The sequence below is a fragment of the Manihot esculenta genome, chromosome 15, assembly GCF_001659605.2.
Source record: "Manihot esculenta cultivar AM560-2 chromosome 15, M.esculenta_v8, whole genome shotgun sequence".
Taxonomy (NCBI): domain Eukaryota; kingdom Viridiplantae; phylum Streptophyta; class Magnoliopsida; order Malpighiales; family Euphorbiaceae; genus Manihot; species Manihot esculenta.
In genome coordinates, this window is record NC_035175.2 from 29,224,203 (window position 1) to 29,240,297 (window position 16,095).

Below are 16,095 nucleotides of genomic sequence, written 5' to 3' on the forward strand. Positions count from 1 at the left end.
GAAATTTGTTAATTAATAATTAATTAGAGGACATTCCCTAATTGGTTTAATCATAAGAAGAGACATGGTGGTGAGAAGTGTCTTCCATCTCCATAACTAATCTATTGAATCAATCAAAAGAAACTAAGTGTCAATGATCAATCCCAACAACTAAAGTGGATCCAATTCTTCAACTAGAGCTTTCTTATTATTTATTTCTCTTTTATTTTATTATTCGCTTATTTTAATTGCTTTCAGTAGTTTGTTAATCAAATCAATCTCAAACCCCCCATTTTACTTTTACTGCAATTTATTTTTATTCCGCTTTCAGTTTATCTCGTTTTTAGTTTTATCTCGTTTCAATTTGTTTTGCTTTCAGTTTTATCTCGTTTCAGTTTGTTTTGCTTTCAGTTTATTTTGCTTTCAGTTTATTTTGCTTTCAGTTTATTTCGCTTACAGTTTATTTTGCTTTCCGTTTATCTCGTTTCAGTTTATTTTTATTTCAGTTTATTTTATTAGTCTTGATAAGGAAAATAGGTCAGTTCTCAATTTCCTGTGGATTCGATCCTTTCACCACTATCTGCAGTTGTAAATTGTTGATAACCAGAGAGGGTATTTTTGACCGGCTTCGACAACCGCGAGTCAACTCGGTCGGATGAAACCCTTATCTACCAACTCTTGCAGCTGATCTTTCAACTCTTTCAACTCTGCAAGTGCCATCCTGTAGGGAGGGATAGAGATCGGTCCGGTTCCAGGCATCACTTCTATTTCAAACTCTATCTCCCTAGCAGGTGGTAGTCCTAGAAGCTCGCCTGGGAAGACATCTGGAAACTCTCTGACTACGGGCACTGAGGCGGGCTCCCTGACCTGACTATCAAGCTCTCTCACATGAGCTAGCAACCCTTGACAACCTCTCCTGAGCAACCTACGAGCCTGTAGGGCTGATATCAAACCTCTAGGTGTACCCCTCATGTCTCCCCTAAAGACAACCTCCGACCCATCCTGATCTCTGAACCTGACTACCTTGTCTCTGCAGTCCAAGGTAGCACCATGAGCAGATAGCCAATCCATCCCTAGAATGACATCAAAATCTGTCAAGTCTAGAACCACAAGGTCGGCTGGAAGGCATCTACCCTCAACAAACACTGGGCTATACCGACAGACTGACTCTGCCACTGATGGATCACACTTGGGTCCACTGACCCAAAGGGGGCACTCTAACCCAGAAACTATCAAACCCACTCTATCTACGGCTCTCGGAGCAACAAAAGAATGAGATGCACCAGGATCCATTAAAGCATACACATCAGAACATCCAATGATGAGATTACCTGACACCACGGTGTTTGACGTGTTAGCCTCCTGTTGTGTCATAGTAAAGATCCGAGCTGGAGCCGATGGACCTTCACCCCGGGAACCTGCTGAAGAAGAGGCTACCCCTCTCCCTCTGCCTCTACCACTGCCCTGAGTCATGGCTGGTGCTACTGGCTGAGCCACACTACCTGAAGCTGTCTGCTGGGACGGTGCCATAAAGGCTACTCTAGGACACTCCCGAGCTATGTGTCCCTCCTGCCCATATCTATAACATACTGATGTTCCAAATCGACAGACTCCCTTGTGCGGTTTACCGCACCTCAAGCATTCAGAGCCATCCGAACCAGAGCTCGAACCACCACCTAATCCCAGACCCGACTTCAACCGGTTCCAGAACTTATTCTTCTTCAGCTTTTTAGAGCCTCTGTCCCACTTTTTGCTACCCAAAGCTGCTACACTCAAAGAAGAGAGGTCGAACTTCCCTGAACCTGAGGTCTTGGAACCTAAGGGCTGTGCCACTTGCTGTTTCACTGTCCCCTGTATAATGGCACTGGCCTCTATTTTCCGTGCTGCATCCACTACGGTGTAGAAGCTCTCTCTCTCTGCTGCTAGGATCAGGGAGGAATACCTAAAGTGGAGCCTCATGGTATACCTCCTAGCTTTCTTTTGATATGTGTCATATGCCTGACCCACATACTGCAGCAACTCCAGGAACTTATCTGTGTACTCATCGACACTCATATCATCTGTCTGTCTCAGCTGCTCAAACTCAACAACTTTCAGCTCCCTTGAACTATTCGGAAAAGCCCATCCAGCAAACTCATTGGCAAACTCCTCCTAGGATAGGCTATCTAGCCTTGGGTCCACATAATTTTTAAACCACTCCCGAGCTTTCTTACATTTCAATGTGAACCCCGCCATTTGAATGGCTCTACTATCACTGGCTCCTAGCTCATCCGTTATCATCTTTACCATCTTGAGGTACTCAAACGGATCATCACTTGTCTTGAACTTGGGTGCATCCAGCTTCAGATAATATGTCATCTTTACTTTGCTCCCCACAGATGAGCTAGGTTTGGGTGTTTGGATATCAGGGACCATAGGTTCCGCTGGTGGTGGAGGAGGTGCAGCATTCCCTAGATTAGGGTTTACTAGATTTGGGTAGAAATGTGAGGGTGGATACATAGGGTACTGTGGGTATGGAGGGTAAAAGGGAGGGTAGGGCATGAAGGTAGGATATGGATTATAACTGGAGTAATCCGATGTACCCCCCATCGGATACCCTGGGTCCTGTGGAAAGGGTCGGTACTGGGGTGGTTGAATAAAACCCGAGGCCTGAGCGCCTCCTTGGGACTCTCCCATATCCTCTTCTAACATACTCATGCCCAAGCTACCGTCCATTCTCTGTTCATCCTCCTCTGCCTCCCTTGTAACGCCCCGGAAATCCGGACCGTTACCGGCGCTAGGATCCGGGTCGACTTAAGGCCGCCGGGACCCGTAGCAAGCCTGACATAAAACCTGTAAACCTGTATAATCCCATACATGATCAACAACATGCATAAAAATTAAAACTTTTCTTCATACATACTGTCATCAACTAACTCAACCTGTGCATACTCTGAACATATACATAACATAGTCCCTCTGTGGGATCTCATCAAGCCTTAAAGGCAAAACAACCTGTGTTGAGTTAGTTTACATAAGCATCATAACATAAGATCATGTATATACAAAAGGGATTAACAATATATTATGGTCAAGCACAACTCTATCCTCAATAACCTCATTACATAACATCCTGAATATTTTTACATTTCATCATAATACAATTGTCATGTCCACAAACTAACTATTACATACATATGACTTTTTCTCGCCTTGCCTTCTCTATCTATCCCGTACCTGCAAACCTGGGGGTTAGGGGAGAGGGGTGAGCTAGATGCCCAGTGAGTAGAACTATAAAAAGAATATTTAAAACATGCTATCATGAAATGCGTCACTGCACAAACAAATCACACCACGGATGGACTGATTCAAAAATCCCTCAGCTCCATGCCCGGCCCTATTATGGGCACCACAGGACTTCGTATTGCCCGGCCCTATTATGGGCACCACAGGACTTCGTACTCGGAGTTATTGCCCGGCCCTATTATGGGCACCACAGGACTTCGTATTGCCCGGCCCTATTATGGGCACCACAGGACTTCGTATTCAGAAGGCTAATGAATCATCCTAATGTCCATCCACTGTCATCTATCACAACAATACAATGCGACATAGTCGTGAATTCTAATGCAAACAACCTATAATATGATCATGATGCATGAAGCATGATAAAAGCATTTCATTTCTTAATTTAAAAGGTTAAGTTTAGTTCCACTCACCTCTGGCTGACTCTGACAAACTCTGTAGCAGCTGGCTCACTGCTGGGGTCCTTGGTTCCTCGGGTCCGAACCTACACGGGTGGACTCCCATGAGGGACCAAACATACATAAACATAACTCTAATATATTCCCCAAAAACCCCCTAACGCATCCTGAAAATATCATATAGAGATATGCATGAAGTGGCTGAACAGGGCACTTTCGGCGGCACCTTCGGCGGCCGAAAGTCCTGGACAGATCCGAAAGTCAGGCACTTTCGGCGGCACCTTCGGCGGCCGAAAGTCCCAGACAGAGACGAAACTCAGGTAGGTTCGGCGGCACCTTCGGCGGCCTAAAGTGCCAGACAGAGACGAAAGTCTCTTTTCGGGGGCAACTTCGGCAGCCGAAAGGCCTGCCTCCCCAGCCATGTTCGGCGGCCGAACGTGCCTTCGGCTGCCGAACCTGGTTTCTGCCAAAGGGCAGAAACTTGGCTCCTTTGTGCATTTTCGCCTCCAAACTCACCAATCATGCATATATCTCAACCAAATCATGCATACAAGTTCCTAGGGGCCTCAAAATATCAAATACCCCAACTACAACACTTCAAACACCCACAATCAACACACATTGACCAAAACATCAATATTAACCCATAACTCAAAATATAACCTAACATGCATTTCTACTCATAGATCTAGCATAAAACTTACTTAAAACATATAAGGAGCTTAAGATCGGCCCTTACCTCTTGAAGATCGAGAGGGAGACGACCTAAACTTGGAGATTCACGAAAATGAGCTCCTGAGTTCCCAAAGCTCCAAAACTTGGTTTAAATGTTCAAAACTTGCAATGTGAGTTTAAAACTTAAGAAAAATGGAAGAGATTTGGAGGAAGAACACAAGAGTTGCAAAGGGAAGGTCGGAAGCTTGCTGTGGCCGAAAATGGGAGAAAGCTCGCCCATTTCGGCTAAGTGCCCCATTTATAGGTGGCTGGCCAGGCCACGTTCGGGGGCCGAAAGTGCCTCCGCATCCATGCAATGTTCGCCGGCCGAACTTGACTTTCGGCGGCCGAACCTGAACTTCCCTAACTCATGCTTTCGGGGGCCTAACGTGCCTCCAAAACGCATGCATGTTCGGCGGCCGAACTTGACTTTCGGCGGCCGAACCTGGGTTTTCCTCCAATGCTATTTTCATGCAAAAACTCATTTAGTTTCATACTTTAAAACCATTAAAAACATGAAAACATTTTATGAAAGCATGGTTCTACCCTTCTAGAGGTCTCCGACATCCGAGATTTCCACCGGACGGTAGGAATTCCGATACCGGAGTCTAGCCGGGTATTACATCCCTCACATCAGCTGACATTCTACCCGGATTTGTTCTCCTCCTATTTACATCAAAAGACCTTCTAGGGTCCCTTGATGTCCCTTCTCTGCTGGACCTACTAGACATTGCCCTTGGCAAAGCAGGGGGAAGGGCATCCATGCCCTCATTCTCAAGTGGGACTCCAGTCAATCGTGCAGATCGACGAGTGCCTCGCATTCTGTTTTCTGAAAAATGACATATACACATAAACATTAGCATCATATGGTTCATGTGGAAACACATGAACCCGCATCACATACATCACATATCATTAATGTGCATGCATATAGTCATGGCATTTCACATCATCATCAAGACAGAACTCTATATCCTATCCTAGTGGACATGATTTTTCCTATTGTGCTTGCCCTTCTATGACCTCTATGAGCCCGACACTCTCTAGGTCCAACCATATGAACCTAGGGCTCTAATACCACTCTGTAACGACCCGGAAACTGGACCGCTACCGGCGCTAGGATTCAGATCGACTTAAGGTCGCTGGAACCCGTAGCAAGCCTAACATACATCCTGTACATCTGAGAAAATCCCATACATGATCACACATTTTCATAAAAACTTTAAACTTTTCATATACCAAGCTTGACCTGTGCATGCATCATAACTGTAAGCATAAAACCCCATACTAGAGCCCTCATCAAATGCTCTAGTGGGTCAACATAACATACATCAAGCTTGGCTCAACATTTCTCATCATTAAAACATTTCATATAGATCATGTACAAAAAGGGATTACCACTACTGTTAGGGCCAAGCACAATACTAAACCATGAAACATATCTCTACATTACATTACATTATACCATTTTACATTACATGTCCACTACTAATCTATTACACTTAACACAACCTTCAATCTTGACGACTTCCCGGTCTATCCTGAACCTGCAAACCTGGGGGTTAGGGGAAAGGGGTGAGCTACAAAAGCCCAGTGAGCAGAACAGTAAAAACAATTTAATAAACATATGCTTTCATGGAATGCATCACAACACAAACAATTCACATCACGGATCGACTGACCCAAAAATCTCTCTACTCTGTGCCCGGCCCTCGGTGGAGCTCCTCAGGACTTCTATCACATAACATAAGCTCTGTGCCAAGGGCGTAGTGCAGGCCACACCTGGTCTTTCCTGTACTCTGTGCCAGGGGCGTAGAATGGCAGCCCTGGTCTTTCATTACATAACATAATATCTAGAGGGCTAATGGGTCGTCCTGTTGTCCATCCACATCAACAACAAATTATGCAATGCAGCATATTCGTGAGATCTAATGCAGCCAACCTATTACATATACATGATGCATGAACATGCTTAAAACATTTGATTTCTTGAAATAAAATATTAGTTTAGTTCTACTTACCTCTGGCTGACTCTGAACTAACTCTGAAGCAGCTATCTCACTACTGATCACCTCAGTTTCTCAGGTCCGATCCTACACAGGTGGACTCAAATGAGGGACCAAACGTACTCTAACATGACTCTAAACAACTCCCCAAAGACCCCCTAAAACATCATAAAACATGCATGCAAAACAGGCAAAGGAAGGCTGGGCAGGAGACTTTTGGCGGCAGGTTCGGCAGCCGAAGGTCCCTCCAGATCCGAAAGTCAGGCACTTTCGGAGGCAGGTTCGGCGGCCGAAACTCTCCTCCAGAGCCGAAAGTCCAAACTTTCGGGGGCGAGCTTAGGCGGCCAAAACTGCCTCCTCTGGCAGGTTCGGCGGTCGAACCTGGATCCTCCTGGGTGGTAGAACCCGATTCTGCAATCCCACATCTAGCCTCCCAAAACCCTCCAAACTCAAACTCAACACTCAAAAGCATGCATAAACACATTATCAAGCATATAGGGGCATAAAACTAGCCTATACCCTAATAATCTTCACATAAACATACCATTTATCATAAAACTAATATAAACCCTAACATCTTAGATCTACTCTATTCATGCATTAAACACCCTTAAAACCCCTTAAAACTCACTTAAAACCTAAAAGAAGAGGAGGATCTACACTTACCTCTTGAAGATCGAGAGGAGATGCGATCCCAAACTTGGAGATATGGAGGAACGAGCTCTGGGGGTCTCCAAGCTTCAAAACTTTGATCTTAGCTTAAAATCTTCAAAATAAAGGTAAAAACTCATAAAAAACTTGAAGGATTTGAAGGAAAACATAAAATCAACCAAAGGAGGGCGAAATCTCACCTATGCCCGAAAATAGAGAGAGAAAACTCGCCCATTTTCGGACAAGGGGCCTTTTATAGGTGGCTGGCCAGACCCCCTTTGGAGGCCAAAGGTGCTTCCGCAAACTCCCCATGTTCGGCAGCCGAACCTGGGTTTTTCCTCCATGGCTTTTTCTTCCAAAACTCAATTTCTTTCTTCATTAAAACCATAAAAACATGTAAAAATATTTTAAAAAACCTTTATTTTACCCTTCTAGAAGGCTCCGACATTCTAGAATTCCGGATTCCAATGGAGATTCCGCCGAAAGGTAGGAATTCCGATGCCGGGGTCTAGCCGGGTATTACAAACTCATTTTTCAATTCATTAAACAAAATCATTTGTACTTTATTCTGCCTTTGATGCTTAAGGGAAAGTTAGCTGATTTGCTCAATCGAATTAGCCAAGTCCGAATAGTGTGGTGGCGAACATGTTGAGTTGTAGCTAAATTATTCACCTAAAATTATTTTTCTTTTAAAACCATACTCAAAGAAATGTTTTCAGATCTTAAAGATATATTTTTAAGCTTTAATAATACACATTTTCTTTTATAGGTTTTATTTTCATCATAAACTTTAGTAAAAGCAAGTTCTAACTCTTATATATTAGGTGGGTCATATTTGATTACCTCAATGTCTTCCATTTTCAAAAATTCAATTACTTCTTCAAGAGCCATACAAAAAAGATCAGCTTCATTATTTTCTTTTGAATTATCACTTCTCATCAGTTGCATCCTATACTGCAGCCATAACTTTCTTCTTTTGTCTTCCTTGCTTTTTTTTCTTTTTGCTTTTTAGACAGTTTGGTCTGATGTAACCAGAATTGTTACATTCATAACATATTATTTCTTTTTGGTCTTTGTGAGGATGTGATTGAAATGCATCATTTGAACCATACTTTTTACAAATCTTTTGTACTTTCTTCCTCATTTTCTGAAAGCTCTTTTGAAATTTTTTGCTAACTTAACCATCTCCTCTTCATCACTAGATAGGCTGAAAAAGTAACTTGTGTCTATCTTTAATGCAATAGATTTCTTTTTGGCGCCTGTCAGCTTTTCTGATTTTAAAGCTATAATTTTCTTACCTTTTTCTTTTTCTATAATCTCCTTTTTGAACATCATTTCATGGGTAATTGATCCAATCAGCTCATCATACGTGTACTTTATACAGTCTTGTGTATCAAAGATGATTGTGGCTTTTGCTTCCCAAGATATTAGCAAAGATCTCAGTGTCTTTTTTATCAACTCAGCTTCCTCAAAATTTTTTCCAAATGCTTTCATAAGTTTAACCAGATTAGTAAATCAGATGCTTATTTCAATAATGATTTCACCAGGTTTCATCTCAAAAAACTCAAAGTCATGAACTATCAAGTTTGCTTTTGATTCCTTTACTTGATTTATGCCTTCATAAGTTACTTCAAACTTGTCCCATACTTCTTTGACAGAATTACAACATGACACACGATTGTATTCAGTTGCATCAAGTGCACAATGGAGTATATCTATAGCTTTAGCATTAGCATAAATTTTTTTTCTAATCCGCATTATTATATTTTTCTTTAGTCTTCTCTCTAGTTCCTCCTACAGCCAAAGGAATTTCAGGACCTTAAATAATTCTTTGCCAAGCCTCTATATCAATAGAGTGTATAAAATTTTTCACTCTAACTTTTCAGAAAGAGTAATTTGTGCTATTGAAAAGAGGTGATCATGTGATTGAATAGCCTTTAGCTAAAGGTACAGTGATGCCAGCAAAATTAGAAGGACTAGCCATTTTGGATCTTTCTAAGGTCTTTAAACCTCAAGCAAGAGAGTTACCCTCTTATTACAATTTGTTGTCCCAAATTAAGTGACCAAAAGAGGACGAATCGGTCACTTTTACCCATGTTTCAACTCTTGCCATACGTTTTAATAAAAAATTGTGGCTGCTAATTCTGAGTGTGAATAAGTGCTTGTTTAAAGCAGATAGCTAAAATATTTTCTTGAAATCAAGCTTACAAAATTATCAAACACAACTTGGTTTTAGTTAGATCAAACAATACGAAACATAAGTAAAATTAGCAAATTAATTTTAGCACATTCTCATCAGTATTATCTCAACGTTCAAACATGTATCACAGATAAATATTACAAACTGAATGTAAAGAGATTAGGGATAAGAAAATCAAACACTAGAGATTTATAGTGTTTCGACAAACACGACCTACATCTACTCTCCCAAGGATCTTATTTGAGTCTTCACTCCATTAAACCTCTTTTACACAAGCAAGAGAATAGTTTTTCATACAATAATAAACTTTCCAGGTGCTTGTAGATCTTTATATGTTTGAATTAGTTCTCAAACTTCTACCTAAGTTTCAATAAGTGCTTAAAGTCTGATTAATCTTAAATAGGTTTTGATTAAAAAAAATACTCTTAATAACTCACAACGATTACTACATAATACTATTAAAAAGAGAGAGAATATTTATCAATGTATATCAGATTCTTAAATGAAAAGTTAGAAGATAAGTTCTTAAATATTCTCAGAAAATCAATGCTTTCACTGAGCATTTATGAATAGAACAGATCTCTCAAATAAGTGTCTAAAAAACTAACTGTTATAACATTAAAAGATGTGTAGACTGAAATCAGTTAACTCACAATTTAAAAGTAGTTAGCTAAAATAAAAATAGACAAAAATTAGATTTAAATTATATATAAAATTAGATATCTAATTTTAGCTTTTGAAAATTATAGATAAGATAATTTTTTGTAAATTTCAAAATCTTGTCCTTTCGAGATTTAAGGATAAAAATTCATTTTTCAATAGACATTTGAATTGCATGGGAATAAAAAGTTTAAGATTTAATATTGGAAGATCAACTCACTCACTTATTTATATTGAATCCTAAAAATACACTTATCTTGATTATTCTTTTTTTTATTTATCTTGAGTTGCCTTCAGAGACTTCTTCTTTTCTATTATAGAATATTTTTTTATTTTTCATTATCTAAATATTCTACTTTTACCTTTTAAATACCGAAAATTAGTTAGATAATTAAGTTTTGATATCACTAAAATTAAGCTCTTTCAAAACTAATGGGTCCAACATATTATAATTCTTGGACCTTCCATTCTCACTCAATGTTTTGTTTAACCCTTGTACTTCAATGTTTAATTTAATTAATTTGAACCTTTTGTTCAGATTACTATAGAAGTTTTAATATATGCTCAATTATCTAAAATAAAATATTTATTGGTTAACTTTCTTAATTTATTAATTTAAATGAAAAATAAAGAACCTTTCAAAAAATAAAGAAGTTTAATTTATCTAAAAATTAAAGTATTCAATTTATTGATTTTCTTGATTTATGTAATAATTGAGTTTAAATTAAAACTTTAAGGTTAATTTGAACAATTCTGATTGTCAAATATTAAGCAATAATTAATTAATCGAAAAACATATGTAATAATGAAATAATAAGATACGGCAAGAGCAAGGATCAGTAATGTAAATTGGGTTAAGAAGTCTGAGAAAAGAGATGGGCAGGTGATGTACAATGCATGGAGAGAGAGAGGAAAACTAAGAATTTAATAATAAGAAAAAGAATTTAAAGGGTAGGAGCTCTCTCAGCTGAGCCAGCAAGAACAGTAAGCAAATTGTTGCCAAAAGGATCACTGAGGTGTTTGGAGAGGTTCTCAACAGGACCTTCTCCAGTTACATATGCTTGGAAATAGAATCCCAACATCGCAAACATTGCTAGTCTTCCATTCTTTATCTCTTTCACCTTCAATATCGCTGCTTGGTCTGGATCATTTGCCAACCCCAGTGGGTCAAATGGACCACCTGGGTGAAGCTTGTCCTCGAAATCCTACCAAAATTTTTTTACAAATTTTAATTAAATTAAAAAAAAAAAAAACAAAAAAACTAATGGTAGGGTGATATTGATATGCAATACCAAGCCATTGATAATTCTGTAGTACTCAGCACCACCAACAAGAACAATCTCAGCAACAACGGCCAGAATGAGATTGATTGGGATTTTGTTTCCAAAGTAGTTCAATGTTCCTCCATCAAGAAGAAGAGCTCCTGTCTGCAGCATGAAAGATTCATCATTTTATTAAAACAAATGTATTAAGTTAGGAGTATCAGAGTCGTTTTTCAGTTTATAAAATCTGAGTTCGGGTTCTAATTAAAAAGCTTAAAAAAAAAAAAAAATGATTTGAACAAACCTTAAACCAGACAGCTTCAGGGCCACAGTTAGCACCATATTTGTTTAAGGCTTCTGGAATCACAAACCCAGCTGCCCCAAGCATTGCCCATCTTGCATGAATCAGCTCAAATGCCTGATATCTGTTATAATTAAAAAAATATATATATTAAAAGAAGGAGAAATACATAATTTTGTTTAGGTCATACAGAACATACATTTAAAATAAATGAATTTTCAATTGGGGTTAGAAAATAAAATCTTAAATAAATTAAAGTTTATAAAAAAGTAAACCAAATTAAATCAAATTGAACTTCATTTTAGACTTATTTTCTTAAATAGCTCCAAATTCTTTTTAGATTTTATTTTAATTATATTTCTTATTTTTAACTCTATTTGATATCTAATAAATATTTTATTAGTATTGCAAAAAATCCGAATCTACTTAATCATAATAAGATAGAAAACGACGTACTTTGCGAAGTCCTCTGGCTTCTTGCTAAGCCCAAAGGGATCATAGCCATAACTGCATAACAAAGCATAACGAAATTATTAATATGGAGGAACTCTAGCTACTTATTAATTACAACCATTCATGGCAAATGTACACTGAATTAATTATATAAAATAAATAGATAAAACCCAATTGAACAAATTATACAATTAACATCATCTTACTCTCCAGGAACTTCTCCGGTCAAGTATTCCGGTATCTCAGACCTATCCAGCAGTCCTTCCGGCAAGAAAATTCTTCTATCAGGACCTGAAATTTAGAGTTCATAATAATATTTACTTTTTTAAAAAAGCACTTCTTAAGCAAATAAAAACTTCTCTAAAACTTCTTAAAACCTTATTTTTCTTAAAACTTTCTTTCCAGACATAACCGTTACATTAAAGACTCTACTTTGCTTTCTAAAATTTTTTTTCCAAATGAAGTGTTACCGTTTCTATATGTTAATTTAAGTTCTTTTGTTAAAAATACTTCTCTGAAATATCATTATTATGGTATTTTTCTAAATTAAATATATCAATTTTGATTTTTCAAATTAATATTTAATACTGTTAATTAATATATTTAATAAATAGTTTTTAAAACTATAATAACAATGTTACACCTTTACTAGATATTCTGATAAAATTCATTTTCTTGTTTTAAAAGTTCTATAATTAAATATATTATTCAAGTACCTAAAAAAATTATTTTTATTAATGAGATTTTTTTTTTTTTTGTCGAAGTATTAATGAGAATTCGACCAGCACGAAAACTAAAAACCGTATACTTACCGTACCACTTGGCGAGCTCCTCGTTGGCTGGTGAAACGGCAGAAGGCTTGGGTTTGGGAGGTGGCGCAGCCTTCTTCTTAGAGAAAAGAGCGACAGTCTTCAAAGTGGTAGGGGTTAACGAGGTGGGAGCCGCTGCTGCACCACCGCTGAAGTTGAGAGGATTTCCGAGCATTTCAGACACTCCAAGCGAGGCAGCTGCCGTAGAAGCTGCCAGGGAAGCCATCTTTCTCTGCTGCTGGTTAGTAAGTTTCCTTGTTTCTGGTAATGGATCAATGGTAGAGACTGAGATGAGAAAGATACATGCTATATGCTTGAGCGGGTGGATGTGGACATTACACGTAGGATTCATTTTCTTTGTTGTGATTGGTTGGTGAAGAAGGAAGCGTAATCTGAATCTCGGTTCAGATTGGTCAGGTTTTGCTGATGTGGCAGATGATGTTGCTGACATGAAATTATTTTGGAGGCTTGGGATAATATTAGAGATTGTCCTATCCAAATCTCATCCTCTCTTCTTATGTGGATAAATTTAATCTAAAGTATTGCAATATTTAAATTAAATTTTATAAGTTTCAGCACTAAATAATGGAACGAAATTTTCTAAACTCTTTTTTTCCATATCATCAAAATTATTTTTTCCAGCAAAATAATTTGAACTTTCAAATTATGTTGCTAATTACAGACAGTAAATTTTATTACTCTACCGTTTAGGGTCTAATTAATATGATTTAAATTTAAAATCAGAAAAATTTAATTTAATTACAATTAATTAAATCTATCTGCTGCTGCTAAGTAAGTTTCCTTGTTTTTTTGATAATGAAGCAGAGGAAGAGACTGAGAAGAGATATACATACTATATGCTTGAGCCGGTAGACGAGATTGGTTGCTGGAGAAGGAAGTGTAATCTGAGTCTGAGTTTAGATTGGCCAGGATTTGCTGATGTGGCAGATAATGGTGCTCACATGGAATTATTGTTGAGGCTTTGGATAATATTATATCAAATTCAAATATCATATTTTATATTTTTCTATCTTTTTTTTTTCTATATTCTGGTCCAAATTCCATTATGTCTCACAAGTATATTTCTTTTTACCTGTTTAAATATTATACTACAATTATACATATGATATTTTGGAGACTTATCCTATCCTTCTGAAGCTAAAGAACTAGGTTCATCCTAGTCTTCTCTTAGAGAATCAACAGGCATGGAGTCGGGATTCCTATAAGTCTCTTATCTTTAGCAAAACTCATGGTTAGAAATCTTCCTTCAGATGGGAGTTTCTATCTTGTTGGGAGTTTGAGTCCTATTACGAGTCTGAGGCCTTGTATTAAGATTAGAACTAACTATTATTCCACGTGGGTAAAGATCCCAGTTCCAATGTCGGATTAATTTGTTTATTCACACATTAACATGATCCAATTTATTCAGGCATGATTTGAATCGTGTTATTCAATTGGTGCAATTCTAGGGATGTTGAATCTAATAAGATGAATCAAATTTTCTTTATTAAATATAAAATTGAGTCATTTATATTTTAGATATGTCAGATAAATAAGTTATATATTAGTTATGGTAAAAAATATTTATTCAAGATTAAAAATTAGAATGGATCAATTCAATTTTATCAAAAGATATGTTTTTACACTATTATAAAAATAAATTTAAAGAAGTGGTGATAAATTGTTATCTTATATATTTTAACTATAATTATAAATTAATAGTGACTATTTGAAATGTATTGCATCTTCTTTCTCTGCTGAGCATAAGATAATAATTTATTTATTTTTTTAGTGATAGATAAAATGTACTATTAAAATTATAATTTTATTAAATATAAAATATTATTTTTATTAAAATATAGTAAAAAATGAATTTTTTTATAATAACTTTAAATTTCTATTGTTGTAGTAATAATATTGAGGTAACAATTTCACAACCACTGCTAAGGTACTATTACCTAAAGTCTAAAATGTAGTAGTGTTACTAAGAGATATATATTTTTGGCTATATATAGAAGATTACACCTTCTTATTTTAATCTTTAAAACTCTATATATTCGATTGAAGTTAAAATTATGATACACTTATATAAATGTACAAAAGTCTCTTAAGAAAATGTATAAGGGAAGTGATAAAAGGATTTAGTGTTTTGTCCTTAGAAATTCTTATCAAATAATAAGAGCGGGAGTATTTTTATTCTGCAAATATGGTAAATATCTAGACTATCTAATTCTTAATATAATTCTTATTAAACGGATATAGTTATATTAGAAACTAGTGATATAAAAGATAATTCTATAGTGTTATGCTTGAATATGAATTATAATTTTTTTTCATTGGTATTAGAGTTGTAATATTTGTGATGCTACATGAGACTCGCCTAAAGTAGATAGTGACCTATCACCATAAGACTGAATCAAATGGCAAGGATATGATAAACTAAATACGTGGTCCCACCGGTAGAAAGGAAAGCTCGGACGACCATAGTGTCCGGATCCAAAGAAAAAAGGAGACTCGAGCGCTTCAGGACAGGTCAGCCTCAGGTCGGACAAGACATGCCCTTGTAATTTCCGGGCGAGGCTCCATAAGGAAGTTACTGTTAATAGTTACAATCTAGCAAATTTCCTTCACGCCTTCGATCATAAGATTCCAGACCAATAAGCCAGTGAAGATTATTTACCAATGAGTCGGCCATATCATCGTTGGATTATTAGGCAATACTATATTTATACTCACTTTCTTATAGTATAAAAGGAGGATGATTAAAGAGACAAAGGTATGCTATTCTTGAACACTACTCAAGTTCTAAGCAATTCATTGCATTTTCTCTATTCTTCAATATACTGATTTTCGCATCGGAGTGGCCGCCATGAGCACCCACCACCTCATATTCTCTTTCTTGCAGGTTTAGCCAATCACAGTACAGCTCCGTTCCGACTACGCCATCATCTTATTTTCAGCTATATCATTTGGTTTCATTGCTAAAAAATCCATTAAATTCTCTTTTCATTTGGATTAAAACCGCTCTCCTATCCCATTTCTCTTAAAAAGAAATCTCTCTTTTATCTTTAGAGATTGCCGACAATTCATGAGCTGCTGCTAGGGTTGCTATTGATGAGGATATTATCATTTCTTCCACTCCCAGCAGTAGACAAAACACACACTCCACGGTCAATGAGGCAGATTTCAACAATCTGAGCATCAAACAAATGCTCCAGTACATCAAAAAGTTGCAAGTTATTTTCGAGCAATATAAAACTCGGGAAGAGGTGTCACTCATGGGTCCTAGAGAGAAGGAGGAAGTTTTTGAAGAGACCTTAAAGACTTAGACAGAGGCAATCCAAACTCAGTCCAATAGGAAGGACAAATTCGAATAA

The 16,095-nt window shown here is 37.1% G+C and overlaps 1 protein-coding gene across 1 annotated transcript; it reads right to left on the reverse strand.

The window, feature by feature from the left end:
• Positions 1 to 10,712: 10,712 nt before the first annotated feature.
• LOC110601124 (chlorophyll a-b binding protein CP26, chloroplastic) lies at positions 10,713 to 13,085 on the reverse strand. Its single transcript, XM_021738142.2, has 6 exons — positions 12,722 to 13,085; positions 12,116 to 12,200; positions 11,913 to 11,963; positions 11,460 to 11,580; positions 11,186 to 11,320; positions 10,713 to 11,098 (listed from the first exon to the last, which is right to left on the reverse strand). Exons 1-6 carry the CDS (start codon positions 13,068 to 13,070, stop codon positions 10,838 to 10,840), a joined length of 1,002 nt encoding a protein of 333 aa, XP_021593834.2. The 5' UTR covers positions 13,071 to 13,085; the 3' UTR covers positions 10,713 to 10,837.
• Positions 13,086 to 16,095: the final 3,010 nt, after the last annotated feature.